This window comes from Colletotrichum higginsianum, chromosome 9 (genome assembly GCF_001672515.1).
Source record: "Colletotrichum higginsianum IMI 349063 chromosome 9, whole genome shotgun sequence".
NCBI classification, from domain to species: domain Eukaryota; kingdom Fungi; phylum Ascomycota; class Sordariomycetes; order Glomerellales; family Glomerellaceae; genus Colletotrichum; species Colletotrichum higginsianum.
Genome location: NC_030961.1, coordinates 737,679 through 761,963, shown reverse-complemented (window position 1 = coordinate 761,963; position 24,285 = coordinate 737,679). Strand labels below are relative to the sequence as shown.

At 54.8% G+C, this 24,285-nt stretch overlaps 9 protein-coding genes across 9 annotated transcripts; 3 read left to right on the top strand and 6 right to left on the bottom strand.

Annotated features, from left to right (window-relative positions):
* Positions 1-4,575: 4,575 nt before the first annotated feature.
* Positions 4,576-5,159, top strand: CH63R_12480 (Neutral protease 2; the record flags this gene model as incomplete). Its single annotated transcript, XM_018307454.1, has 2 exons — positions 4,576-4,777; positions 4,849-5,159. The coding sequence occupies 2 exons, from the start codon at positions 4,576-4,578 to the stop codon at positions 5,157-5,159; spliced, it is 513 nt and encodes a 170-aa protein (XP_018151871.1).
* A 2,032-nt stretch (positions 5,160-7,191) lies between these two features.
* On the top strand, positions 7,192-7,710 carry CH63R_12479 (Neutral protease 2; the record flags this gene model as incomplete). Its single annotated transcript, XM_018307453.1, has 1 exon — positions 7,192-7,710. One exon carries the CDS (start codon positions 7,192-7,194, stop codon positions 7,708-7,710), a length of 519 nt encoding a protein of 172 aa, XP_018151870.1.
* Positions 7,711-8,247: 537 nt separating this feature from the next.
* On the bottom strand, positions 8,248-8,776 carry CH63R_12478 (uncharacterized protein; the record flags this gene model as incomplete). The annotated part of the gene is made up of 3 exons (XM_018307452.1): positions 8,248-8,359; positions 8,429-8,510; positions 8,593-8,776. 3 exons carry the CDS (start codon positions 8,774-8,776, stop codon positions 8,248-8,250), a joined length of 378 nt encoding a protein of 125 aa, XP_018151869.1.
* Positions 8,777-9,891: 1,115 nt separating this feature from the next.
* On the top strand, positions 9,892-10,261 carry CH63R_12477 (uncharacterized protein; the record flags this gene model as incomplete). The annotated part of the gene is made up of 3 exons (XM_018307451.1): positions 9,892-9,999; positions 10,118-10,194; positions 10,255-10,261. The coding sequence occupies 3 exons, from the start codon at positions 9,892-9,894 to the stop codon at positions 10,259-10,261; spliced, it is 192 nt and encodes a 63-aa protein (XP_018151868.1).
* A 504-nt stretch (positions 10,262-10,765) lies between these two features.
* On the bottom strand, positions 10,766-12,207 carry CH63R_12476 (uncharacterized protein; the record flags this gene model as incomplete). Its single annotated transcript, XM_018307450.1, has 3 exons — positions 10,766-11,352; positions 11,472-11,950; positions 12,146-12,207. 3 exons carry the CDS (start codon positions 12,205-12,207, stop codon positions 10,766-10,768), a joined length of 1,128 nt encoding a protein of 375 aa, XP_018151867.1.
* A 1,824-nt stretch (positions 12,208-14,031) lies between these two features.
* CH63R_12475 (uncharacterized protein) lies at positions 14,032-14,309 on the bottom strand (the record flags this gene model as incomplete). The annotated part of the gene is made up of 2 exons (XM_018307449.1): positions 14,032-14,191; positions 14,272-14,309. 2 exons carry the CDS (start codon positions 14,307-14,309, stop codon positions 14,032-14,034), a joined length of 198 nt encoding a protein of 65 aa, XP_018151866.1.
* A 714-nt stretch (positions 14,310-15,023) lies between these two features.
* CH63R_12474 (LPXTG-domain-containing protein) lies at positions 15,024-16,091 on the bottom strand (the record flags this gene model as incomplete). The annotated part of the gene is made up of 2 exons (XM_018307448.1): positions 15,024-15,495; positions 15,586-16,091. The coding sequence occupies 2 exons, from the start codon at positions 16,089-16,091 to the stop codon at positions 15,024-15,026; spliced, it is 978 nt and encodes a 325-aa protein (XP_018151865.1).
* A 1,425-nt stretch (positions 16,092-17,516) lies between these two features.
* CH63R_12473 (uncharacterized protein) lies at positions 17,517-19,386 on the bottom strand (the record flags this gene model as incomplete). Its single annotated transcript, XM_018307447.1, has 2 exons — positions 17,517-18,872; positions 18,955-19,386. The coding sequence occupies 2 exons, from the start codon at positions 19,384-19,386 to the stop codon at positions 17,517-17,519; spliced, it is 1,788 nt and encodes a 595-aa protein (XP_018151864.1).
* A 3,333-nt stretch (positions 19,387-22,719) lies between these two features.
* On the bottom strand, positions 22,720-23,284 carry CH63R_12472 (uncharacterized protein; the record flags this gene model as incomplete). The annotated part of the gene is made up of 2 exons (XM_018307446.1): positions 22,720-23,002; positions 23,172-23,284. The coding sequence occupies 2 exons, from the start codon at positions 23,282-23,284 to the stop codon at positions 22,720-22,722; spliced, it is 396 nt and encodes a 131-aa protein (XP_018151863.1).
* Between the last annotated feature and the right edge of the window lie 1,001 nt (positions 23,285-24,285).

Genomic DNA, 24,285 nt, shown 5'->3' with positions numbered 1-24,285 from the left:
GCCTCGTCGCGAGCCAGAAGTCAGAGATCTTCCTGAAACTCCATTATATCTATTTCAACGATATCTTTCTTATGACATGGCTAGGTGCTGGGCAGACCGAAGTAACAGGGCAAAGCACCGTGAGGGTCCGCCCCTGCAGCGCGTTCGAGCTCACGCTTGGGTACCAACCCCCTCCCAAAGAGATCGCTCTGTTCGTTGGTACTCTCCTCTACATAAAAACTCACCTAGGAAGCAAGGTTTTCCATTACCGGTGGTCATCTCGAGAATAGGAGGATTCATTCCATCTCTTTGCTCGTGATTGCAGCCTTTAGACTTTATCTTGCCCTGTGACATTTTTCCTTGTCCCTGCGACCTTGAAATGGGGTGACGGGTCGAAATGTACGTAACATCCGAGTTGCTCGGATTATGCGCTGTCATTTTAGGCCGCTTGGTACAAGTCAGTGGTACGGCATGTCCGAGAGACTACGGAACTATCAGGCTTACATATTCCCTCAAACGCAGCTCGACAACACGTGCAGGGTAGCAGCCAGACAGAGACTAACACAGAACTGATTCTGTAGAGTACTTTGGCCTCTAGCAAACTTGCCTGCGCTGAAGGTTTCTATAGTGTTTATCTACATATGAAAGGAGAGAGAGTTGCAGTTACATTGTGTTCTTCTACTCTACAAAGCAGGGCGTTGAAAAGAGTAGGTCTGTTGTCAAGCTGTATCTGAAGGGGTTAGGCGGCGTTCTGGGTGTGATTACTATTCAGATTAGTGATCCGGCTACTACATCGTAGAAGGAGGAGCATTATCAGTCTAACCATTCCAAAGACAGGGAATATCCTCGTGGTTAACAAACTCATGCTAATGGTTACACTCCTCCCCTTGTCTGAAAAGAGATGGCTTAAACAGGCTGACAATAGAATAGCGTGTTTACCTATTTAATCAAGAAGAGAGCTCCCTACTGTTTCCCTTCCTAATTGTAAACCTGACTGTTTGTCTATGAGAAACGAGTTCAACAAGATTTCAAGTCCTAAAGACGCATTAGTGTGTCTTTTTTTCATTAGTGGGTATGAAAATTGTGGTCGGTCTTCTCATTTCAAGCATTTGGCTCGCAATCGCCGCTCCCAGCTATTCGGAGCCACTGGTATCCCGAGACCTATCACGTTCTTATCGACTAGGCTCGGGAAGCTTTTGGCCATGCTCCTCTTCGCAGGTTAAAACAATCAATGGTGCGATGCAACGTGCCAAATCTTTGGCATCCGCAGCCATCGCCGCCTTGGACGACACCGGAGTAGAATCTTCGTCATATTTGCAGTGGTTTGGGCGTGAGTTAATTTTAATGATGTCCTCGCAGTATGTCAGACTCCCGGGTCTTGAGCTAACTACGGCGTAGACGGAAATGCTTATGAGGTAAAGCGCCAGACGATCAGGGACCACCATTATCGATCCGTTATTTCAGAGCTTCGAGAACCCAGGGATCGGGCAATAAGATATTTTGAGGATGTAGGACCAGACCCTGAGGCGCTTGTGTTTGCTTGCGCCTCGTCAAGCGATCAGCTGAGCCCATGTAGTAGTGGCGAGCCAGCAGGTTTTGTCAATGCCGAAAACATAGACGCTGGGGTCAATGTTCTCTATATCTGCCCTTCATTCTTCTCGCTGGCTACCCCCTCCAAAATGCTGTCAGACTGGCGAAGAGGCAAATACTCGCCATCGAAGGGGCTAGTGCTGTTGCATGAGATGCAGCATGCTAATGCCATTGTGACCCCAACCGAGTACTCTGGTGATCTAGCCTATTCAGTCTCAGAGTAAGTAAACTCAGCTAAAGTAACAAACACCCCAAGATACTAATTGCAGGCCATTCTTAGGTGCAAAGGGCTGAGCGATAGTGAAAAGGTTAAAAACGCCCAGAACTACGCGTTTTTTGCTTTAGACTCGGCTGTATAGTTTTAAGACAACAAGAGAGTGCATACCAACGAGCGGGTTGGATATTTGGCCACGAACGGAAGCCACGGCAAGAATTGCGTTGGCAAAAAAGCGAGCAGAAGCTTCTGGGTTGTGCTGTTGGAAGGTCCGGTACGGTGGAGCTTAGATCGGTGATATTTAGCTCTCGGTCGACGAGGTGGGATAGGGTGCCGTCCCATATCCAAAATATATCGAGAAGATGGGTCAACAGTGTGGTTTCCTGAGGAACAATGATCCAGCGCGAAACTCAAAGGATGCGATCTTAGTCGAGGTTGTCGACTGACTGGTCCTGGAGGAATTACTATGACCTTGGATCGTTTTCTATAGGGTTATATCCCCATGGCATAGTGGATCCCCTCTGCAAATATCCTCACTTGCTGATAGGTAAGAGCAAAGCCAAAGGCATACTGGGTTCGCATCCATTCAGTCAACTTAGCCTCTTGCGAGCTGATGTTAGTTTAGTCAACGTCCCAGCATGTGTCAGGGTGCCTGGAGTGGGTTCATTCCAGTGATGTGGCGCCCGACCCAGCAGCCAAGGAGCTGGCACACAGTGAGTAGAGCAAGCTGCTAACAACTTCATAAACTCAGCAAGAAGCTCAACAAATAGGTGAAATTCCGTAGTAGGAAGAAGAAAGTTTGCAGCCACACACAGCCTGGAGGTATGCAATACCTACGAGGGCTCCTTTCATTCAATCTGCTGTTAGAATTTCTTCTGTCCGTCCGTAGGCTTCTCAGACTCATTCCGACTTTGCGAACCTTTCCTCTAATCCAGTTACTTTTTCTTGAATATCGGGGCTTGATTGTATGCTCTGCCTTCTGTTCTCGCGCGATCTGAAACATCTCCTGGTGACGGTTGTCCTCCATCACAATGAACTCTTAGATTTTGTTTCATGACATTAAAAATTGTCTCTCACAAGAACTACTAAGGCCTGAGGTGCTGAGAGGTGACGGCAGGGCATGCATTTTTAGTGATGAGCAGAAAGACAAAGGACGGAAGAAATATGCGTTGCTTACGCGGCATATCCCGAGTCGTTTCAGCGGATGTTCATGACGGTGATTGGCTGCTGAGAGCGCGGCATCAGCATTGTTGGCTTTGTGTTTGGATTCGGGATATTCCTGGCACCCCCATGTTTCTTCAAAGCCAACGGGCTTTGATGAGAGCAGAAGATTAAACTCACAGCTGATTTATTATCGTCCAAGATTGACGGCCTCGGACGTTCCAACCAACGCATGGCCAGGATAACTAGGGGTTCATGCGGCTGCCGCCAGCCAAGACTCTCGGCTTCTCTTGGCGTCTCTTGGCGATGTTGACAACCGTCGATCCACTTTGCGAGAGCCGAACCTAGATTGAACATCACTCAAATGTCTTGTCAGATTGGTCCTGGATGATACATCTTTCTTGTTTTTGACAAGTTGAATTCTCTTCGACGGCAGCTATCCAAGAATGAACATGAGAACGCCTGAGAAAACAACACCTGCAATGGGTCTAGCGGTCTGAGATGACAGGATCCTCACGAATGACCTCTCGACAAGGAGACCTTCTTGGGAGACGCAAACGTAGGACAGACTATGCCGAGTAAAGAACATAGCTGGGAAGAGTATCAGGTTGTAGGATCTATCGCACTGAGTGAATCTGCCCCTTCCCTCTCGCCCGTTGTTGTGCACCCTGTAAATCTAGACGCGGCCGGCTCCGGCCTCGGCCGGCAAAGCGTTGCGTTGCGCCCAAAGAGATGTACAGTCTCTCTCCACCCACATGGGCATGCTCGTCAAGAAAAGCATGCGGACGCTCTGTAGCTCTTGGGTTCCATGACGCTCCTATCAAAGTAGACGATATTTCCGTCCATCTCATGCTCACTACCATCGTGGGTGTCACCATTCTCGATTGCACACTTGGGAGTATCCGCAAATGGGACAGGGGAGGTTGCGTTCGATTTGAGACCGCCGATAACAGACATGGCTGCCGAACTCCAATACGACAGCACATTGCTTGATATTCTTAAGTGACCCTGGCTACTGGGGATGGAGCCCCGACCCCTGATTGTTCCACATGTCACCTACCTCTTTCGTGACACATTTCCAAACAGCCTTCCTATATAGCTTAGCGGGAAGAGCTGGACGACAACACATGGGCTCAAATGCCGGATTTCCCGCCCAAGTATCCACTCCTCCCCGCCCACAAGCCGAGATCGCAATGCCATTGCTATGCCACTGCTCTTTGCTTGATGATCTGACCCACGGTCTGCAGCATGCATGCCACCCACCTTGCTGCAGCACCTCCTCGACATGGCTTGGCTTCCCGAGGCTTTTCCTCCATGGAGTCAGAATTCGACAGGACCTCTAGGAGTCTTGGTAACTCCCGGTTTCCCTCCTTCTCAATGAAGGCTAGAAAGTATCAGTTCAACGTCTTTCAAGGCGTGGGAAAGTCAGGTGTGATAATCGCTCTTGGGAATCCACCTTCTCGTCATGGGAATTCCTCCGGCGTGGCTTATCTCGGCCCTTGCCATCGAAGAAAGGTCAGGAGCGTGGAGTATGAACAGGACCGAGTATTAAAATGCCCAGAATGTCCCCGATCATCTAGACAAGAAGGACTCTCCAGTCAGTGCTCACCGATCAAGTCCACCGATCCAAAATGATTGCCAAAGCCCTTCCTCTCGCCCTCCTTGCCGGCGCAGCCTCGGCCGCTTGCCCTCTCTCGGTCCAGATTACTGACTCAGACAACCATGTCGTCAACGTCGCGGTGACAAACACGGGCAACGAGACTGTCTCGGTCTTCAGAGGCAACACGGTGTTCAGTGAGCACGCCACCAAAGATCTTTTGGTGACTGACGCCGGTATGTAGAGTAGTTGCTTGAGAAAAGCGAGAGTACGGGCATTCAGACAGTTTAGCTAACAACAGATCCAGAGGGCAACGCACTTCCGTTCGAGGGCATCTACGTCAACTACAAGCGTACAGGCCTTGCCGCCAGCTCGTTCCAGAAGATCGAGGCCGGCCAAACGATCACGGTTTCCGTCAACCCGGCCAGGAGCTACAAGCTTCATGGCGTCTCGCAGGCCAAGGTCACTGCGATCCAGGGCTTCCGCTACGCAACGGGGGCCACCACACCTTCTTCCATCAAGGAGTTGTCTCTGTGCGCGGATGTCCTGTCGGGCGAGGTGGACGTCACCCCTGATCAATCCGCTGTTGCCAAGTATGTTCTTTACAACAACAAGTAAGTCAGACTACCCACTTTTCGGCACCCCCCCCATTTCGGCACCCCAAAAATGCCTCAAATGCCTCATCACCAGAACATACCCCTCAACTTTCAACATCAACAACATTTTCTATACTTATGCGAATAACCTCATTTTTTCCTCAGAGCTTCTTTTCGACCTTATGGGCCAGTATACCGAAGATGAAGTCAATCAGGCCCTTGACGCAATAACCAACGGCATGCCCATTAAGAGGGCTGGTCAGGTGTATGGCATCCCAAGATCAACACTTCAGTATCGGATTAAGGGCACTCAACCAAGGTCAATTGCCTTTTCTGACCTGCAGAGACTTTCTGTTAGTCAGGAGGCTAAACTGGCTGAATGGGTTCGCATTCAGCATGCCCTTGGTGTTGCCCCAACCCATCTGCAAGTGAGGCTATTCGCAGAAAGGATCCTCCATGCCATGGGGGATACAGAGCCTATAGGAAAAGGCTGGATCCAAGCCTTCTTGAAGAGGAATCCATCAGTCAAGGTCCAGAGAAGTCGCCCTATCGATTCTAGGCGTGTTAATGGGGCATCTACTGAGGTCATCAGGGACTGGTTCAAACTACTCGCCATACCAGAGATCACCAGCATCAAACCAGCTAATAGATACAACATGGATGAGACTGGTATCCTTGAGGGCCAGGGATCTAATGGGCTGGTGCTGGGCATGTCTGAGACGAAGTCTGTACGTAAGAAACAGCCTGGATCAAGGGCATGGGTATCCATCATCGAATGCATCTCTGCCCTGGGCCATGTTCTGAATCCCCTCGTTATCTATAAGGGCAAGGCAGTCCAGCAGCAGTGGTTTCCTCTAGACCTTGGCCCTTATGAAGGATGGCAATTCACTGCAACGGAGAATGGATGGACTTCAGATGCCACTGCAGTTGAATGGCTGCAGAAGGTCTTCATCCCTCAGACTCTTCCTCAGGGCAAGGAGGTCAGGCTGCTGATCATGGATGGACATGGGAGTCATACAACGACTGACTTTATGTGGTTATGCTATATAAACAACATCCATCTATTGTTCTTACCGCCACATACCTCCCATGTCCTCCAGCCACTTGATCAGTCAGTCTTCAGCCCTGTCAAGGCAGCCTATAGGAAGGAGCTTGGATACCTTGGTCAGTGGAATGATTCAACTGTTGTAGGCAAGAGGAACTTTATAGGCTGTTATCAGAAGGCTCGTACTGCAGGTATGACGATGCAGAACATTAGAAGTGGTTGGAAATGGACAGGGTTATGGCCTGTCTCTATGGCGAAGCCTCTGATGAGCTCCCTACTGCTCCCATCAACACCAGCAGCATCAGGATCATCTGATCAGGTCAGCAAAGGGCAGTCTGGAGGCAAGGAAGCTGAAGGATGGGTATCTGCGTCATCTGCAGTGGCATGGTCGACGCCAAGGAAGATGAAGGATCTAGCTGGGCAGTTGAAGCTATTCACAGAGCTGGAGAATGATGCCTTTACTCAACGCCTTCTATTCAGGAAGGTAAAAAAAGGCTTCAGCGAGCAGGCATATGAGCTGGCAAATACCCAGCAGAAACTGGAGCTTCTGCAGGCCCAAGTCACCAATACTGCAGTAAGGAAAAGAAGGGCAGTCCAGCTGGATCCTAACACTAAGTTCGCCAACATCAAAGACATCCAGCAGGCGCAACTTAAGGCTGGGGAAAAAGAGGATGATGCAGCCGAATCCAGCGACTCTGAATACCCTAGTGAAGCTGAAAGCTGTATTGTTGTTGCATCTAGAAGAAGTCAATGATTAATTGAAGTCGACGAGTATGATGGGAATAGCTTCATTTTTGGGGTGCCGAAATGGGGGGGGTGCCGAAAAGTGGGTAGTCTGACTTACGCAAAATTCGGTAATGGGGCTAATATCAAGGTGCTTAGGCAGCACATTTCGTACAAGCGCGATGTGCCCGTCTCGTCTCGCATCCAGAAGCGCGCCATCACGTACTCGTCGTGCTCCACCTCGCAGACCACTGCTCTGAAGACCAGCGTCACCGACGCCATCTCCATGGCCAAGGCCGCTTACACCGCCGCCAACACCGCCGCCTACTACTTCACCACTTGGTTCGTTCCCCTAACAACCCTGGAAGGGTGTTTGTTCTCTTTACTGACGTTGACGGCCCTGTCCAGGTTCATCTCGACCTCCAACGAGGCCAAGGTGCGGACCATCTACAACAGCGTGGCCAACGTGCAGACCACCTCGCCCAAGATCTCGTGCACCGACACCTACAGCGACTGCACCGACGGCTCCGCCCTGCTGTACACCGTCCCCTCGGCCAACGTCATCGTGCCGTGCCCCAACAACGGCTTCTGGGACTTCCCCGAGCTCGCGCCGCAGTGCTCCGGCGACGACTACGACAGGGCCGGCAGCATGCTGCACGAGATGACGCACCTGTACGGCACGACCGACTGGGCCTACGGCCCGACGGCCGCCAAGGCGCTGTCGGCGACCAAGGCTGCCGCCAACGCGGACACGTACGAGATGTACGCCGAGAGCGTCCGTCTTGGTGGCTGCACCACTGGCTAAATATCTGAGATCCGCGTATCAAGGGTGGCTGAAGGTGATATTTAGACAAGAGGGGTAGGCTTGATGCCATGCAGATTTCGTTGAAGTACCACTTTGGCTGGTATCTCGCGTGGGTTCATAAGAGCTGTATACCTCGTCACTTGGCTTGTTCAGAGAGGACTACATCGTGTTCTGCAATAATAGTAAATTCACTGCCTCCACACCTACACTCATATTTACTTGTAATATTTAACTCGTATACCTACAAAGCAAGACTAAGTGCTGGATCATAGTGCTTACAGTATGTGGCTTGTTGAAAGCCTAATGAACAGGGACCCGGAAACAGCGTCAGTTGTGCGGGAAAACAACCTATTTATCTCCTTCTCTTTCCCGCAAGTGCCATTATTTCCCACATGTGCTTGTCAATTATGAATATTCGCTTGATTCGACAAGGACGTCGGAAAGCTGCTCATCGCCGTCATTTCCACTCTCATCCAGTGAGCGGCGCAAACCGCTTCAGCAGATGGGGAGAGGAAACCCTTACGACTTATTGGGTAGTTACTTTCTCTTGCACTCGAGGCTGCGAATGGAATCGTTGAAGTGGCCGTTACCGTCTCCGAGGTTACCGTCGTCCTGGTTCGTGTAGGTTTCTCCACGGCAGTTGGAAGCGCTGCCCGCGTTACTTGTCAGCATAGATTCGGTAACTGCTGAGAATGATTAAAAAGGTGACAAGGCTCACCGGTACCAGGTGCAACTTGTTTTGTCTTTGTTGTTGTTGCGAATCGCGCTGATGCGGCCGGCCATTGAGTCGGGAACGTTGTCTGTAAGGGCACATGTTAAGGATAAAGTCCTCCCTCCGCGAGGAGCCGTGATCTGTGATCGTGGCTAGAAGGAAAAGCGTACAGCAAGACCCAGTCGTAACGGTTAGCTTCTTGCAGTCTCCGTTGAAGCGACTGTTGTCACACATGTCGATAGAGGTCTCAGCCCGGGCAGCCAAGACGGAACCAGAGGCGCCGTCCACAGGGGCGGCTGCACCTGCGACGGCATAGACTGCCAGAACGCTGAGGATGAGATTCATAAAACCCATTATGACTATGGTAGTGATAGCCCGGGAGGTAAATTGGTAAGGTATAATGACTGGCTGGGCAACAAGCGATGCTTCTTGGACTCTTGGGAGGATGCTGAGGGAGGACTCGAACTTGACAAACCGTCTCTCCCGCCTCCTATTTATCTCAATATGGATCGAATCGAAGCTAGCGGACGTCGATTGGACAACTCTAAGCAGTCACCAGATTTCGAAATCTAGGAAGCCTCCCCGCGCAAGCTACCCTGGCGTTGGGTTTCATGGTTTCATGGGTATCCTGCCTCGATCGCAAAGTAGTTCTTAAGTTGGTTAAAGTAAGCCGCTTTAACTCGATGAGAAGCTGTGGTATCCATGTAACAAGCAACGGCATCACAAATACCATGTTGTTCAGCTCCGAGGTCGCCTTAAGGTCTGTTTGGGAGAGGACCACAGATGCGATGTACGTAAAATAGCGAGGATAATACGATTAGGATTATTTACCACGAACAGAATAGACTACTAGGCTACTATATCTTTCTTCTCTTTAGATTGCATTTCATCGTTTTTCCGTTGAAATTGGAGGTCTTTTTAGCTGTTTGATATTGTCGTCTTTGTTCATGGTATTTTACTTCTCGCATTCGGGGCTTAATCGGATGCCGAGGGCGTGTTTGCTTTGATAGCTGTGTACCCCAGGCGGCTCTCTTTACGCCTGTACTCCCCAGGTTTCCCTCAATGACTTCTCGTGACCGGCCCGCCATTGCTCCCCGAGAGTCTGGAAGAGGGCCTGTTTTCCAGCCCGAAACCTTGTCAGAAACTCTAAGGGGTCGAGCTGGTGTCGAACATGTGGCTAGCCATCTCTCTTGCGCTTGGGCCGTGAGGCTAGACAGCCTCGGTTTGATGGTCGCGCCCCGTCAAAGCGATTCGTCTTCACGGCAAAAGAATGCCGTCGTCAGCTGAGCTGGGTAAGGGGTTGTGTAAAGGTAGTTAGCACTGGCCAACAAACCCTAACTAAGCTTGTGTATTGAACTGCGAATGCAATGTATCCGGTTCCCGCTTGTTCTTCAAGCTTCCTCGAGGGCACTAAGCAACACAGGCAACCCCATGCTAGAATATTGCACAAATACCCATGCCCGCACACAATGTCCGCCGCCGCGGTGAGCGCCTACAGCGATTCTCCCTGGGTTCTTGCACACCTTATTCATACCTTCGGACTTCCAGAAACTCTGTGCTGCGATGCCCTTCACGATGTAAGTTCCTGATGGGGGGTTTTAAAGTCCGAGTTTTCGTGGCGTTCCTGTCCAGAGGGAAGTGTCATTGCCACGTTCTCTTGGCGTGTCTACGATCTGACGAGTCGATTCCATGTAGATCACTTCATTGTCGGAGATTAGCGCCTGCAGTCAAGTGTCGACTAAGCAGCCCTGCAAGTCCAACAGTATGATGTTGTGAGTGTCGCCACGATAGTTAAAGTGTTGTTTCTCGCTATCGGTTTACACTTTTGACAGTGAGTGATATCTCGGCATTGGTGCAGCAAGCCTTGAAATATCACAAGGTTCGGCCTAAAACTCCACGACGGCGGACGGTTTCGAACTGGCGGTTATCCACATTTGATACTGGCATTGTTGCACCCATTCACCTTCTCCTCCCATGCAAATATGTACACGAGTTCATGACACTCTTCACTGGACGGGCGCAGAGATACCATCAAGACATTGGACAAACACGAGCGAACCTCTGATATAAACTAAATGAACTAACTACGTACGATGGCGGCCTTTTTTTCCAGGCTAGCTAATGCCAGCCCCTCTAAACGCCTCCCTCCAATGCTTCTATGTGTATCATTTCTCCCGGAACTCCCGGGCTCTTCGTGAATTAGGTCGTAAAAGGGGTATGTGAAAGACAGGAACCGCAAGAGGGCTCGTCGGGGGATGCCGCGGCAGCTCTCTTCCGATCGACAAACGTCAACGTCATTGACGAGAAAGAAGAAGAAAACAAACACCCCCCCGGCCGGCCCGCTCACTTACGCGAGAAGCGAGAGAAGAAGCCGCGCTTGGGCTCCTTCTTGTGCCCGCGCGTCTTGCTCGCCTCTTCCTGAGTGTCGAGCTGGGTGGTGTTGTCGTTCATGACCTGCTGCGCGTGCGAGACGGTGCCCGGGCGAGGACCAGCTGGCGGACCGGCCGGGCGAGGGGGAGGGGGCGGCGGCATGGGCGCGGGAGGTAGGCCGTACTGGTACTGCGGCGGCATGGGCGCGTTCTGCGGCGGCGGAAGGCCGAACGAAGGGGGCGGGTAGAGGTGTTGGCCGGGAGGAGGCGGTGAGTAGGTGTGCGGCGAGGCGAGCGATGGTGGGAGAGGGGGATACTGCTGCGGGGGGGCTTCCAGCAGGAGTTGCTGCTGCTGCTGTTCCTGCTTCTGCTCCTCGGAAAAGAGGTCGATGACCTTGCCGGAGCTGAAGAGCCTCTCGTAGACGGCGAGGGTGGTGCCAAAGTCCTTTTGTCCGTCGACCTTGACGGCGTCGAGGAGCTCGAGGACGTAAGTCTGGCAGTTGTTGGTGATGAGGTTGTAAACCGGCTGACGCGACCTGATGCTCTGGATCACGTATTCGCCTGGTGCCGAGTCAGTGATCGGTTTACATGAATTGGACAAGGAACCCTCATGAGTTTTGAGATTTTTGAGGCCCAAGGGTAATGAAGGGTTGGTTGGTGGCTGGGTGGTGAGAACTCACCGGCACGTCGGATCGCGTCATCGTTGAAGCGCGTCTCACCGACGGTGAAGGTGCGCCACTCGTCGCGCTTGTATCGCTCATTGGTGTAGATGACGTGAAAGTCCTCGTCCTGTTTGGTGTATCTAGTCAGAGCCGCAACCAGGAAGAAAGAGGCGGGGGCGGGGCAAGGGGGAGGGGGCAGAGAGGGAGAGGGGTAGATGAGACTGACCATCCACAGCTGATGGGCAAAGTCGCCGACGAGCACGGCCCAGTGCTGGGTGGGATCGGGATACTTGTTGATCTTCTCGGTGATCATCTTGCCCAGGCCGGTCTCCTCGGCAAACCACTTGCCGGCGAGGCCGCCGACGGGGTGCCAGCCCACCTCGACGACGCGGGGCGGGCCGTTAAGGACGGGCTGGGTGACGGGGACGACATTGGGGGTGGCGCCGAGGCCGAGAGCGTGTTTGACAGCGAGCTCGCCCTTTGTAAGGTTCTTCTTGCTGTGATATCCGAGTCAGTGAGTGAGTTTGCTCATGTCACATCGGCAGAGTGAGAGATGAGGAGAGAGGGGTGGTGAGAGCAAGGGGATGTAGATGTAGACGTAAGGCGGGCAGGGAGGGGAGGGGGGTGTGTGTGCAAGCAAAAGACGCGTGAGATGAGATATAGAAACAGATAAAAAAAACTGGCGCTCGTACAGGAACTCTCCCACTTTGTCCCGCTTTCTCTTCGCTTCCTCGTCGGATCCCGGCTGTGACATTGCGACAACCACAGCGCGTCAAGCGGCGTCAGGCGGCTCAATTGGCGGGGGGGGTTTCTGAAGATATGCGCGAAGCGGTGACGGCGAAGCGAGCGCCGAGATACGGCCCGTTTGGCGCGGGGAGGGGGGGAGAGCGTTCACCAGGCTCCTCCCGGGTTCAGGCGTGGAGGGAGGGGAGGGCTAAGACTTTTGAAATACTCTCTGTATCTAAGTCGTCACTTGCTTGGTTGGACGGAGAGAGGAACAGTTGGGAGGGTGGAGGGGCGATGGAGGGAAAGGGGGGGGGGGGGGGGGAGGATAGACGCTGGGCAATCTTACTTTGAGGCTTCTTCGGAGAGAGAGAGAGAGAGACGTACACGTACGTATGTCGGCTTCGACGGCAAGGAAAACCGTCCTGTCCACTCACTCGCTCGTTCACTGCCTCGAATAGCGGCGTCTGGCGGGTTCGGTTTCGGGCTGGCCGATGCTGACACCACACAAACACACACACAAACGTGAGGCGAGGCGAGGCGCATTAACAATTTTTTTTCTCTCCCTCTTCATTTAATTTAATTTTGCGCTGCACTTGACGCCTGTCGCGGCCAATCAGAGTCGCGGTATCGGCACATCTCGTCTTGGCTCGCGTTATGGGGGAACCGCGCGGCCAAAGCGGCGCAGGCCTTGTTCATGCTGGATGGACCCCTGTAAAGTGCGCGCTACATGCATAATACATAGCAGTGAGACAGACTCCTCTCTGGTTGATGTGATTCACTGCCCAGTGTGCGATGCAGAGGCGGTCGGGTCTCGTGTGAACATCGCCATCCGATGATGCGTCCACAGCGACGGGCCGGTCCGATGAGCCTCTCTTTCATATGAGCCTCTCTGCATGAGCCTCTGATTTTGAGCTCCCGCCGACCTTGGCATGACTTCACCTGCGTTGATGGTGGGTCTTGCACGTTGCTATTATTGTTTGTCAATTTTGCGACCTACTAAGTCAAGCTTCATTTCATCCTTTTCGGTCCCCCAATGCCGGATAGATGAATCCACCGGTATGAGCCTTCGATGAGAAGCCGAGCCGGCATCAAAACACCCACGCCATAACTCTGCATCTGTGTTCTTGGAAACAATTGAGAACGACAGCAGCGGAAGGTTAAACCAGCTCGGACTCGTGTGTCTCTTGTATTACTGAGCGGCACTGACTTGCCCATAATGCGAGAAACATGGGCACATTTCTTAGCCTTTTGTGAAGGTTCGGACGGCCAACTTATTTTGTCAAAAATCCCCCGCTGGGTTGTTCATGCATCTTGCTACTAGCGATGTATTTCTTCATCTAGGTGCAGCCATGTGGAGCAATTTTTGACTTTATCGCCAGAACATCTTGCACGTACTACGGAAAATCAAACCGCGCGAAGTGCAAAAGTCGAATAGCACTTGCACCGCCCCCTCCCAGTCGAGGCTTACACGGCATAGCATAATGTAACCCCGGTCTTCAATTCCGACACCCAGGCAATTATCGAGAGGGGTCATCTGGTGTTCACACTCTCAGACCACTGAGCCGATGCATCTGGCCGGCTTTAACAAATAGCCCGCAACGCTGTTCCTGATCATGTTCGCTTCTGCCGTTGGCCTTCTGGCGTTTCCAGGAAGCCCGATGGATGGTTGAGAGAAGACCGTAGTGGGAACAGTCTGAAGCAGTCGACGGGGAGCAGAACCGTTGGCTCTGCTCTGCTCTGCTCGCTCAAAGTCGTCCAATTCCGAACAACAAATGTCCTTCTGGTTGTCCCGCTAGCCGGCCTGGCCCATTTCTCTCCTCGATATACGGGGGATGTTGCGCATGGGCAACCATCAGTCCTGCGCCAACTGGCAGCCGGAGAACTCGACCCAGTTCAACAGCCTAGGGTTACCGAGGACCTGGCTGAATGCTTCTGGCAACCCCTGTTGATATTCTTTGGTCTGGTCTGGCTGGAAATCCCGTTTCTCAAAGATGCCGGTTCCAAAGACTGTCCTCCAGAATGGAGGTTTTATTTCGGAATCACTGATGCTTCTACGCTGAACATGTGCTTCGACTAGCTTTTCAACACGTACATTGCAGCAGGGCGATTGCCGTCCAAGCTCAAAGACATGGCGGAGTTCAAGTTGAACGATGCTTGTCCGCGAACCACACACATCATTTCGTTAGTCTTGACAGTTTCAGTGCTCAGAGCGACACTGTCCCTGGTGTCTGCTCCAGTTGTGCAGTGTCGTCTTTACCTACTCAACAAATGGCTTCGAGGCTTTGGGTATCTGCCGATGACGATCCGGAACTAGAGCTTTGGCCCAGTTGGATTCAGAGACGACCTGGTTGGACAGCTCAGACCTTTCGAACAAGGTGGAAGGAATGCGAACCCGCTACAAGTTTGCACATAAAGTAGCGGCTGAAGAGCGGGTGGTGACAATTGGCTATGCCGAGGCCAGGGATTCAATCAAAGGATTGACCCCCGAGAGCTCTTGTGACTTGAGATGCTTTCGCCTTCTGGAGACGATACCATATCGAGTCGTTCTATTTCCTGACTTGTTTGTACTGAGACGCCAATTTGTCGAAGACATCGTTTTGTGTCAACGTGAGCTAATCGACGCCGAGTAGAATCAGAACTGGCAGGAAGAAGAAATAAAACCATGATGGAAATTCCCCGGCATCGGTGAACGCGATTACCTCTCATTGCTTCAACCACGTGTAACTGTTCATCATCTTTGTGCCTTTATTCGAGTCATGAGTTCATGTTCCCTGGCTTTGCCGAATAGCGTTCTTCAAATACCACCACCTCGCCCGCCTCCTTCACGAGAGACGCATCGACATCTCAGAAGGGCGCCGCAAGCGCAACCCCGGCAACGGCCGCAACCGCCCACGCCGTCGCCAAAACACCGACACCGCCACCAGAAGTGCCCAGCCTCCACCCGGAAGCCGAGCTCGTCCCAGTCTCCGTCGGCGCGGCCGTGCCGCTGCCGCTGCCGCTGGCGTCGTCTCCTGTGGCGGTCGCCTCGGCGGCGTTGAAGATCAAGGTGACGGCCGGCCGGGAGGCAACGGGCTGGAAGATGTTTTCGTCGGCGGAGAGCGGCGGCACCGTCGCCGTCGTGGTGCTCAGGACGTTGCTGGTCGCCGTGTACGATATGATGGACCCGGTGACGACGGTGTCGTTGTACGTGATGGTGGCGTTGGCCCAGATCCAGTTGTCCTCGGAGTTGGCGGCGACGCGGCAGGCTGTCGTCTCGCCGTAGACCGAGGCCGGCACCTCGGAGAAGCAGCCGCCAGCGACGCCAACTGTGTAGTCCCTGTAGGCGAGACGCTGGTCAGCGACATCCACTCGCTCGCTTGGTGGCTGACAAGAGCCGAACCAAAATGTTAGAAGAAAGGAAACTTACTCGGGACAGCAGATGACGGCAGTCTCGCCGTCCTCAAGCGCCTCGGCAAGGACGTTGAAAATGGGGTTGCCCCCGATAATGCCTTCCAGAGGCGAGCCCTCGGAACCGGAGCCGGCGGGGATGTCGACGACGGGCGGTTCGAAGACGCCGGCGGAGCTGGTGATCTCGCCGCGGTCGTTCTTGGCGGCGACGCCGGCCGTGGTGTACGAGTCCGGGCAGGCGCTCGCCGGGGAGAAGTAGTTGATGGTCCCGGCGCCGGGGAACCCGAGCGAGGAGGCGGATTCGTAGGCGTCGTCAAGGGCGGCGCCGGACGGGAAGCAGTCGCCGAGCGGCTCGTAGGGGTCGCATTCCTTCGGGAAGAAGGGCGACGCGCGGTCCGGGTAGCCGTCTTTGATGGCGAGGTAGAGGACTGGGGGCCGGGTGGTGCAGGACGCGGGCGCCGTGAAGACGGACGTCAGCGGGCCCAAGTTGACGATGGGGTGCTGGGAGAGCTCGGTGACAGGCATTTTGGTGGTTTATTCCGGCCAAGTGCTTTGTGGTAGTTAGGTCTCAGGAAATGGGCTGTAGATGTCTAGATGTCCGGCTACGGATGCCAAAGGACCGTTTGGACGGGGGGGGGTGAGGGCTATAAAAAACCATTAAAAAGTAAACATCCTATGGCTCATCATACGTTTCTGCTGCATTGGAGCGGGACGGTTCTTCACAAGGCATCACTACCAAAGCATGCCCCAGATCAACCCCAGGCATAATCCATAAGGATTGCTCGGCGGGCACCGGTGGGCACAGGTCGGGCGAAGAGGGCATGCCGGCAACCGTCATGCCTTTGCCTATTTAAGCGACACGCTGCTGTGGTCTTGCTTGGAACTGGCTTGGCGGAAGCCCATTCTGAGATAGCCCAGGAACCAAGTGACCAAAATGGGCTTGGCTGTATTCATAACACTACTCGGCAAGCCGTCGACGGCCTGTCATTGATTGGTGATGGTCATCGGAGGTTGTATCAATGTCGAGGCGGTCATCAAACATGTCATTGATGACGTCCTGCCTCAAACGGTGTGTTGAATGCCTTTCTCTGCCATACGCATGAGCTTTGATAGGAATGAAACCAAGCGGTTCTCCCGATGACAGGCTGCACTTATTGAATCGGTTGTGATGACATCCAAGAGTAAGCTCAAAGCATTATACGGTCGAGAATCAAGGCTGGAAGGACACCACGGCCAGGGAAGCACCAACGTGGTCGTGGAGGAATCAACCCGCCAATGAAGGAACAAGACACATGTAGTAAGCAACAGAGATTCGAAAGCATGATTGCAAGGCCTTGGTGCAAGTAACGCTGTGTGATCAAGACGACGTATGCCGTCCAAACTCGCCGATAAGTACACTTAGAGATGCAACATTAGGGCTACGGGGGGAAAGATCCAGACACCATGACCGTTTCGGCTAGAGAAGACGTAAACGATGCCGGGCTTCCTTGGACGCGACGTCAGGTATCCGATGGAGCCATCGACGTTACCATTTGCGGTCCCGGACTGGCATCCACCCAGGAACGGCATCGGGCCCGGGGCACCGGAGTGGACCACCGGGGGGACACTGGGACACCGTCCTTCCATGGCCAACTTCACGTCACAGAACCCATATACAGACATCTCGTGTGTAGTCAATGAGCTATTCATATGCTATGACTGTTCTGGGGGGTTCGTGAATCCGTTCCCCTGGTATCCGTTCGATGCCAAACTCCCAAGTGCTGCGCGTCCCCTTCGTGTCGGGAGCGTCAATGGCGTGCTATGCTATGCCCCTCATGTTCCAAAACCCACCGCCAACGCCGATGCCAATGCCGATGCCATGAGAAGGAAAATGTTTGGAAGAAAGAAGAGAAACAAAGAAAATAAAAGAAAAACCACCCGATTTCCCCAATGCCTGATCTTGCGATACCCTCAGCAGACGTCCAGGGTCGGGCACGCGGCGTCGACGAGCCTCATCGCGCGGTTCGGGCGCATGACGCGCTGGAACCCCCTCGTCTCGCCGCGGCGCTCGCGTCTCTTTGTCTTCTCCGCCGCCGCCTCCTGCGCCTCGGCCTCGGCCTCGTCTGCCGAAGAAGAATCCACAAACGCCAGCCTGCTCCGGGTCTCGGCGGCCGCGATCCTCGCCGTCTCGCGGACCGCGCGCTCGCCCAGCGTGAAGGGCGAGTGGAAGAGGTAGTCGCCGGGGCTGTCGCACGCGGCGTACGCGCCGTCGACGTCGGGCGTCTCGGACGTCCTGGCCCAGATGCACGGGGTCCACGTCTCGGCGAAGAAGATGCTCCCGCCCTGCTGCTCCTCCTCGCCGCCGCCGCCGCCGTCGGTCCGGTTGCCGCGGCCCGTGTGGTCCGTCAGCCCGTGGTCGCGCAGCTGCCGCTCGACGATGGCCTCGCGGACGAAGGTCGCGCCGTCGACCTGCGCGCCGACGCGGCGCGGGAACGGCACGCGCAGCGCCTCGCCCTCGGCGGGGGGTTTGAGACCCCGCTCGTCGCGGGCGCGAAGGAGGCGCGAGCCGGCGGCGGCGTTGGTGTTCTCACCCGAGGAGACGTAGCCGAACTTGCCCTTCTCCTCGCCGTCCTCCGCCCGCGGATCCGCCGTCCTCATCCACATGTCCATGCGGCCCTTGACCTCGGAGTTCCATCTCGCCGTGAGGTGCGCCGCGTTGGTCATCTGCTCGGCCTTGGTGTGCGGGCTCGGCGGCGCGGGGCGGCGGGCGTGCCATCCGGGCGTCAAGGAGACGTCGAGCAGCTCGGGCACGATTAGGCGGAAGTTCTCGACCTCGCGCGGGTCCACCTCGCCCCTGCCCTCGTCCTCCACGGCGTTGAGCTTCTCGATGAGCGAGGCGTCCTGGTAGGCCCAGAAGTCGGAGAAGGCGGCGGACTCGGCGTCGAGGGAAGCCTGGTAGACGCGCTCGATCTGGGCGAACAGGGCGGCGACGGCGGCGTCGACGAGGTCCTGGCCCAGCTCGCGCGGCAGCGAGGCGAGGGCCCAGACGTCCCAGGTGCCGAAGGTGAAGACCCAGACGGTCTCGCGGGGCAGGTCGCGGGGCTGGGGCTGGGCGAGGAAGCCGTCGACCTGGGCCTTGAGGTCGGCGATGGTGTCGGAGAGGGGGAACTGCTCGAGGAGGAAGTCGTAGTTGTAGCCCGGCGCCTTGGACTGCTCATTATCGGCGGTGACCTTGGCGATGGTGTGCCGGTAGTGCTCGTTGGAGGTCATGGCCTGAGCGGGGAGGCTGATGGAGGGGATGAAGGAGTGGTGAGATGAGCATCGCAGCTGTGTTGGAAGATGTTAGTTGGTCCAAGAAGATGGACGGAACGTAGGAACATGGGGGAGTCTGTCTGTCTATGAGACGCACCTCTTCGCAGAGCATCTCGGTCCAGCCCTTGCCATCCGTTCCCTTGCCTGTCGAAGGCGTCGCGATGTCGGGCGATCCGAAAGCGACGACCCTCACGCCGCCGGGTTTGCCGGTGCCAACGGCGCTCGTCGTGTCGTCGACGCTACCGCCAAAGGGCGACCAGCTCCATCGCGAGCCGGAGCTGAAGAGGGTATCCGACGACGTCGGCGAGGCCAAGAACCTGCCGAGGATGAGGAGCGCGAAGGCGGCGAGGATGAGCTGGATGACGAGGCGCGGGCCGCCGCGCAGGACGCGGGTCGAGACGAAGCCGAGCAGCGTCCGGAAGTTCATCTCGCACTGGTCCAAGGGATTCCGGGGGCTGCTGCTGGTGCCGCTGGTGTAGGATGCCGGCGATGATGACCGTCTCACGTGGCGCGGGAGTTCCTTGGACATTCTGCGCGATGAGCGTCTCGAAGAGGAGGCGAAAGCGCCGCTTCTATCGCAGTTTTGGTGGTGGTCGTCGTCGTCGTCAAATGTGACGATGATTTTCGGTATGAGTTGACGATGTTGGTTCGCCACGATGTTGGGGTGTTGCGTCGAGGCGCTGGAAGCTCGACCGTAACGCGTGGCGCGCTCTTCGGGTTTGGTGTGTTTGTGTTTTGTTTTCCTTCCCTCTTCTTTGCTTTTCCACCAGTGTAAACAAAACGTCGTCTGGTGGCGTGGGCTACTCTCTCTTACAACCCGTCCCGTCTTGTAGTTGTGATGGACAGTTCGAGAGTTGCTCCCAAAGAGGCAGTTGATCGTGTGTGGCCGTGTGGCTGGTGCACCTTGCCAAGCCGGCAGCCAACGTGCAGAATGAAACTCGACTGCTTGTTTTTGCTGCCAAGAGGTTCCTACACGGGACAGGCTGGGATGGGTTACGTAGGGGGGAAGAAAGGGTGAGCTTGGTGGTAGTGAGTTGGAGACGGGTGGCCGTTGATCTCAAAAAGGTTCTTTTCTTTTCTCCTTGTGGGAACTAGGAGAGGGAAGGCTAATGGGAAAATGGGATGGCAAAGGGACGATCAGGTACAAAGAGGTCAAAGAGTCAAAAAAAAAATGTCAGCGAGGAGGAAGAAAACAAGAGAAAAGGAGAAAATGGGCCCAAACATATGTTGTAAAAGCAGGGGAAACGGGCACGAGCTAGCTGTCTTTCGATGGCACCTCTCAGACCCTCATGCAGTAAGAGTCAAGACGGCCGATGATGGAGAAATAAGGGGCATCTCCTCATTGTCCACATCCTGCTCCTCCTCCTTCACCTCCGGCCTCCGGGATTCCAGGGAACTCGGGATGTGGCCCAGCCTTGGATGATCTGGGCACATCCCAATGTATTGTTTGGTATCAGCATTACGCAGTCAGAACTCGATGGATGGCAAAAAAAAGAGACATTCGCCGTCATCCCAAATGATTGGAGGAGGGAGGGGCGGCAAGGCGGCCTCGGTCTGATGCTCTGTTCCATGATCCATGACCCCCGGTTCATCCCAGCTCAGTCCGTTTGAGGAGTGGAAACTCGATCTCTGTGCGCTACCGTAATGTGTGTGTGTGTGTGTGTCTCTCTCCCCCTCTGCGTCTCTTAGTATGTACGATGTAGACTCTCTGCAGCCTGTACAGGTACTGGTGACTGGTTGCACTGAGCCGGCTGGGCTGGACCGGTTGCTGGGTACTGTGTCATCCTTGCTTTGATGTGCAGTCGTCGTAAGCTCCGGTGGAGACCGTCATCTGCATGGGGGGGGGGTGGTTTTGTTTTCGACGGACCATGGGCTGGGCTGTGCTGAGTTGACACAACTAAGAAGAGAGTAGAGTTAGTGACTGACTGCGTGTGTATGTGGCTCAGGCCGGCCTGGTTCGTTTATTTCCCCGAATCCCAAGCGCCCTGCAACGCAACGGCTCGTTGGTCAGGGGCTTGGGGAGAGAAACATACATCCGACGGTCAGGAGGCTGGGCGTTCCATGTATCTTCAGCCGCGTCCACGTCGCATTCCTCATGTTCCAATGCTCATGTTCCATTCCATTTCTGGGCGCACAGCCGGGCCTGCTAGGCGCCGGGCATGTATGTACCGACGTTGTGAGAGAGGATCCATCCAACGCAGCGTCCTCATGACGGGCTCACTGAAGCCGAGACCGGGGAAAGAATGGGCACTTGCAAGATGCAAACCGGCAGTCTAACTGGGTTGATGCAGGTGTCTTTCGCGCCAGTGCCATCATCCATGAATCTCCAAAGCACGCGGACGGGGTCGAGGGCATTCCTCCTTCTCCACATCCCGAAAGCCTGCTTGCGTTCGTCCCCGCCGTCATCACTCATCAGTCAGTCGATGGACCAAAAGAAGAAGAAACAGCCCAGCTCTTCCGGCAACCCATCACGCGAGCTCATGCCGAGACGAAACGGATACTTGTTCCCAAGGCTTGGGATTCATCTGTATCTTGGGAAGCTAATCCCCTCCCCCCCCAGAGAGAGAGAAAAAAAGTCTTGACAGACTTGGCTGCAACGTGCACTGTTTGCATCCAGCAACGATCGTCATCATCGTCGTCCCGGGCTAACCGGATAGCCGCTGCCGAGTCCTGCTTATGACCAATCCTGTTTGTCGATGCCCTAAGAACAACTGCTTTGTGTGCATCTCTCTCTCCCCAGTCCAGTCCAGTCCAGTCCCGTCTCGCGGCGGTCAAGACGACTCGAGAAGAAAGAACACTATCCAACGAGGCCAAACCAAGCTAACAACAACCTTTTCTCTTGTTGGCTGTGTGGCTTTTGAGTCTATGTGCCGATCCCCCGGGCCATGGGGCGAACCCGAGCTGTGTGCCCAAGCGAAAACAAACAAGCGCAGCCTGTCCCATGCCGATTCGGAGACCAAAGCCAACATTCACAACCCCTGTTCCCCGAGGAATCTTAGCCCACGTCATTCTGGGCCCCCTCCAAGACCCTCCCACCCCCCTCGAAGGTGGACCGGAACCTGGAGGAGACTCACTCGCGGAACCGCCAGAGCGGTGGTTGTCCGTGACAGAAGCCCACATGGCCCAAACCTCGTGAAACGGCGCTGGTTGAGTGAGATTGAGAGATGCTATGAACAAACACGTTTCCCACACCACAAAATCCTCGTCTCCCCCTTTGCTCTCGCCCGTTGCCCTGTTCCGTCTCCATCGTCCCGCTCGCTCTGCCTCCGAGGTATGCCAATTCGGACGCACCGCCCGGGGTATATTCATCGAGTCTATGGAAAAAGAAACCCCCATCCTCCGCCGCAGTCCGTTACCCCCCTTCTCGGTCATGCGCCGCCGTGCCGGTTGCGCGCGCGCGCCCACTTCCCGGCGCTAAATTGAAGGGAGAACGGGCGTCGTCGTCGCCGCGATGGCGGAAAATTCACTTTTGAGTTTCCGAGACGGGACTGGGGGGACGACGAGCCTGAAAGAGTACAAGAGAATCATTGAGGCACGGCTTATTTTCGCTGGGAATGCATTCGTCATCCCCGGTGTGACCTACTTGGACGCTCGCTCCGAGAACTCAGCCCAGAGTCCGCGTCGTCCGCAATCTCAGCAGGCGAGAGCTCCAGTCCCCAGATGATGAAGAGTTGCGAAGATGATGAGACCCAAAGATGAACCCCTTGCCCCCCCTTGTGTCCAAAAGCTTGAATGCCTCCTGCCCCTCGTCTTTCTTCCGCGTTCTCCCCCCTCCTCTCCCCGCGACTGTGATCTTGGTGTTATTCACCACAACCTCTCCACGCACGTTTTCAAAACCCCCCCTCGAGATACACGCACGTTTTCAAAACCCCCCCTCGAGATACACCCCCGTCACGGCGAGCCCAATGGCCGCCGTGAAGGGATACTTCTGCGGGAACCCCGGCCCGCCGAACTCGGGATCCAGCCCTTCGGTGCCGGGGAACAGCAGCGACGCCCACCCGGCCGCCCAGTAGATGGACCCAAGGAAGCCCGCGATGCGGAACGACTCCCTCGCCATCACAGCCGACGCGTTGGCCCGCCACGTGAAGTAGAGCGTCGCGGCGCCCAGGATGGAGGACAGCGTCATTGTCTGTGCATTGTGAAATCTGGGGGCTTGGTTTAGCAGGTGTGTGGTGTGTGTGTGTGTGTGTGATTGAGTGAGTGTGTTGAGAATCACAGACGGGTGCATGATGGCCTCTCGGCGCACACATGCTGACATCACGACTTCCCCGCCAGTAATGTTGTGGCAAGAAGAAAAGAGGGTGAGAGACTCACTTGGCGTGCGGAGGCCAGCGCGGATTGTGAATGTGCGTCTCGTTCCAGTCCGCCATGAAGGCGCCGAAGAGCAGCAAGAGGCCGTCAACCGTGAGGAGGATGCGCCCAAACATGGTGGCTGCGGGGGGTTGAACACTTCTCGATGCTCGATGAGGTCAAGTTGGGGGGGGGGGGGGACCTCCGCTGCCACTGCGTATGCTCGAATATTGACCCGGATTTGCTACAGTTTCTGGGTTGAGTTGCAATCACAAGCCTTCTTATGCACCTCTGGAAGTCAGGAACCGGTGCACAGGCGGACAGCTAGCTTCTTAAGCTCTTGCCAGGTCCTCGTGCAGCGCCGTCGGTTTCTTTAAAAAGACGTCCAATGTTTTCAGAAGCCTGTCCGTCTCGCTGGCGTGTCATGGCCCGATGCCACCGGCACGCGACCTCTGTCGTTTCCGACTGCCGCGAGCTGTTACAATCCAGATCCATGGTAAGAGTGCCGCGAGGGCGAGATGGCGATCGAAATACGACCCACCACCCATGTGGCTTGCCGTACGGACTATTTTTCTTATGGGTGGGTGTTGGGGATCTCCGATGGCTCCGGACGGACCGGTCCCGGCGCAATTCCAGATTCGGCATGCGGCACACTGAGAGAGAGAGTCATGAAAGCCCGGCCAAAGGTTGGGATGATGCACTTGTTTGGAAACGGATCTCTGTGTAAGAATGACTGAGTTTTTCGACAACATTTGCGACATCGAACGATTCAGGCATTAGTTCTTGAGATGTTTTTTACAGTGGGAAGCGGCATCAACGGCCTGGATGGAGTCTGGTTGGATAAAGCATGCGACGACTCCTTGGCATGTGCCTACAAATGTCATAGGGCATGCACGTCGTTGCATGATTACTGAGCTTATTGCAGTCAAATTCACGGCCGCGTTCGAATGATTTACCTACCATGAATCATGATGAGCAATGGAACCCCAATGGCTGGCCATGTGTGACACGGAAAGTTTGCCCAGCTTTGCGCCCATGAGAGGCTTTTCAGAGTTCCTGATGGCATCTTGACAGCCCATGGGAGTTCAGACCCCTTGGAACGTGAATCTACTTGGGAAAATACCCTAGACACCTCTCT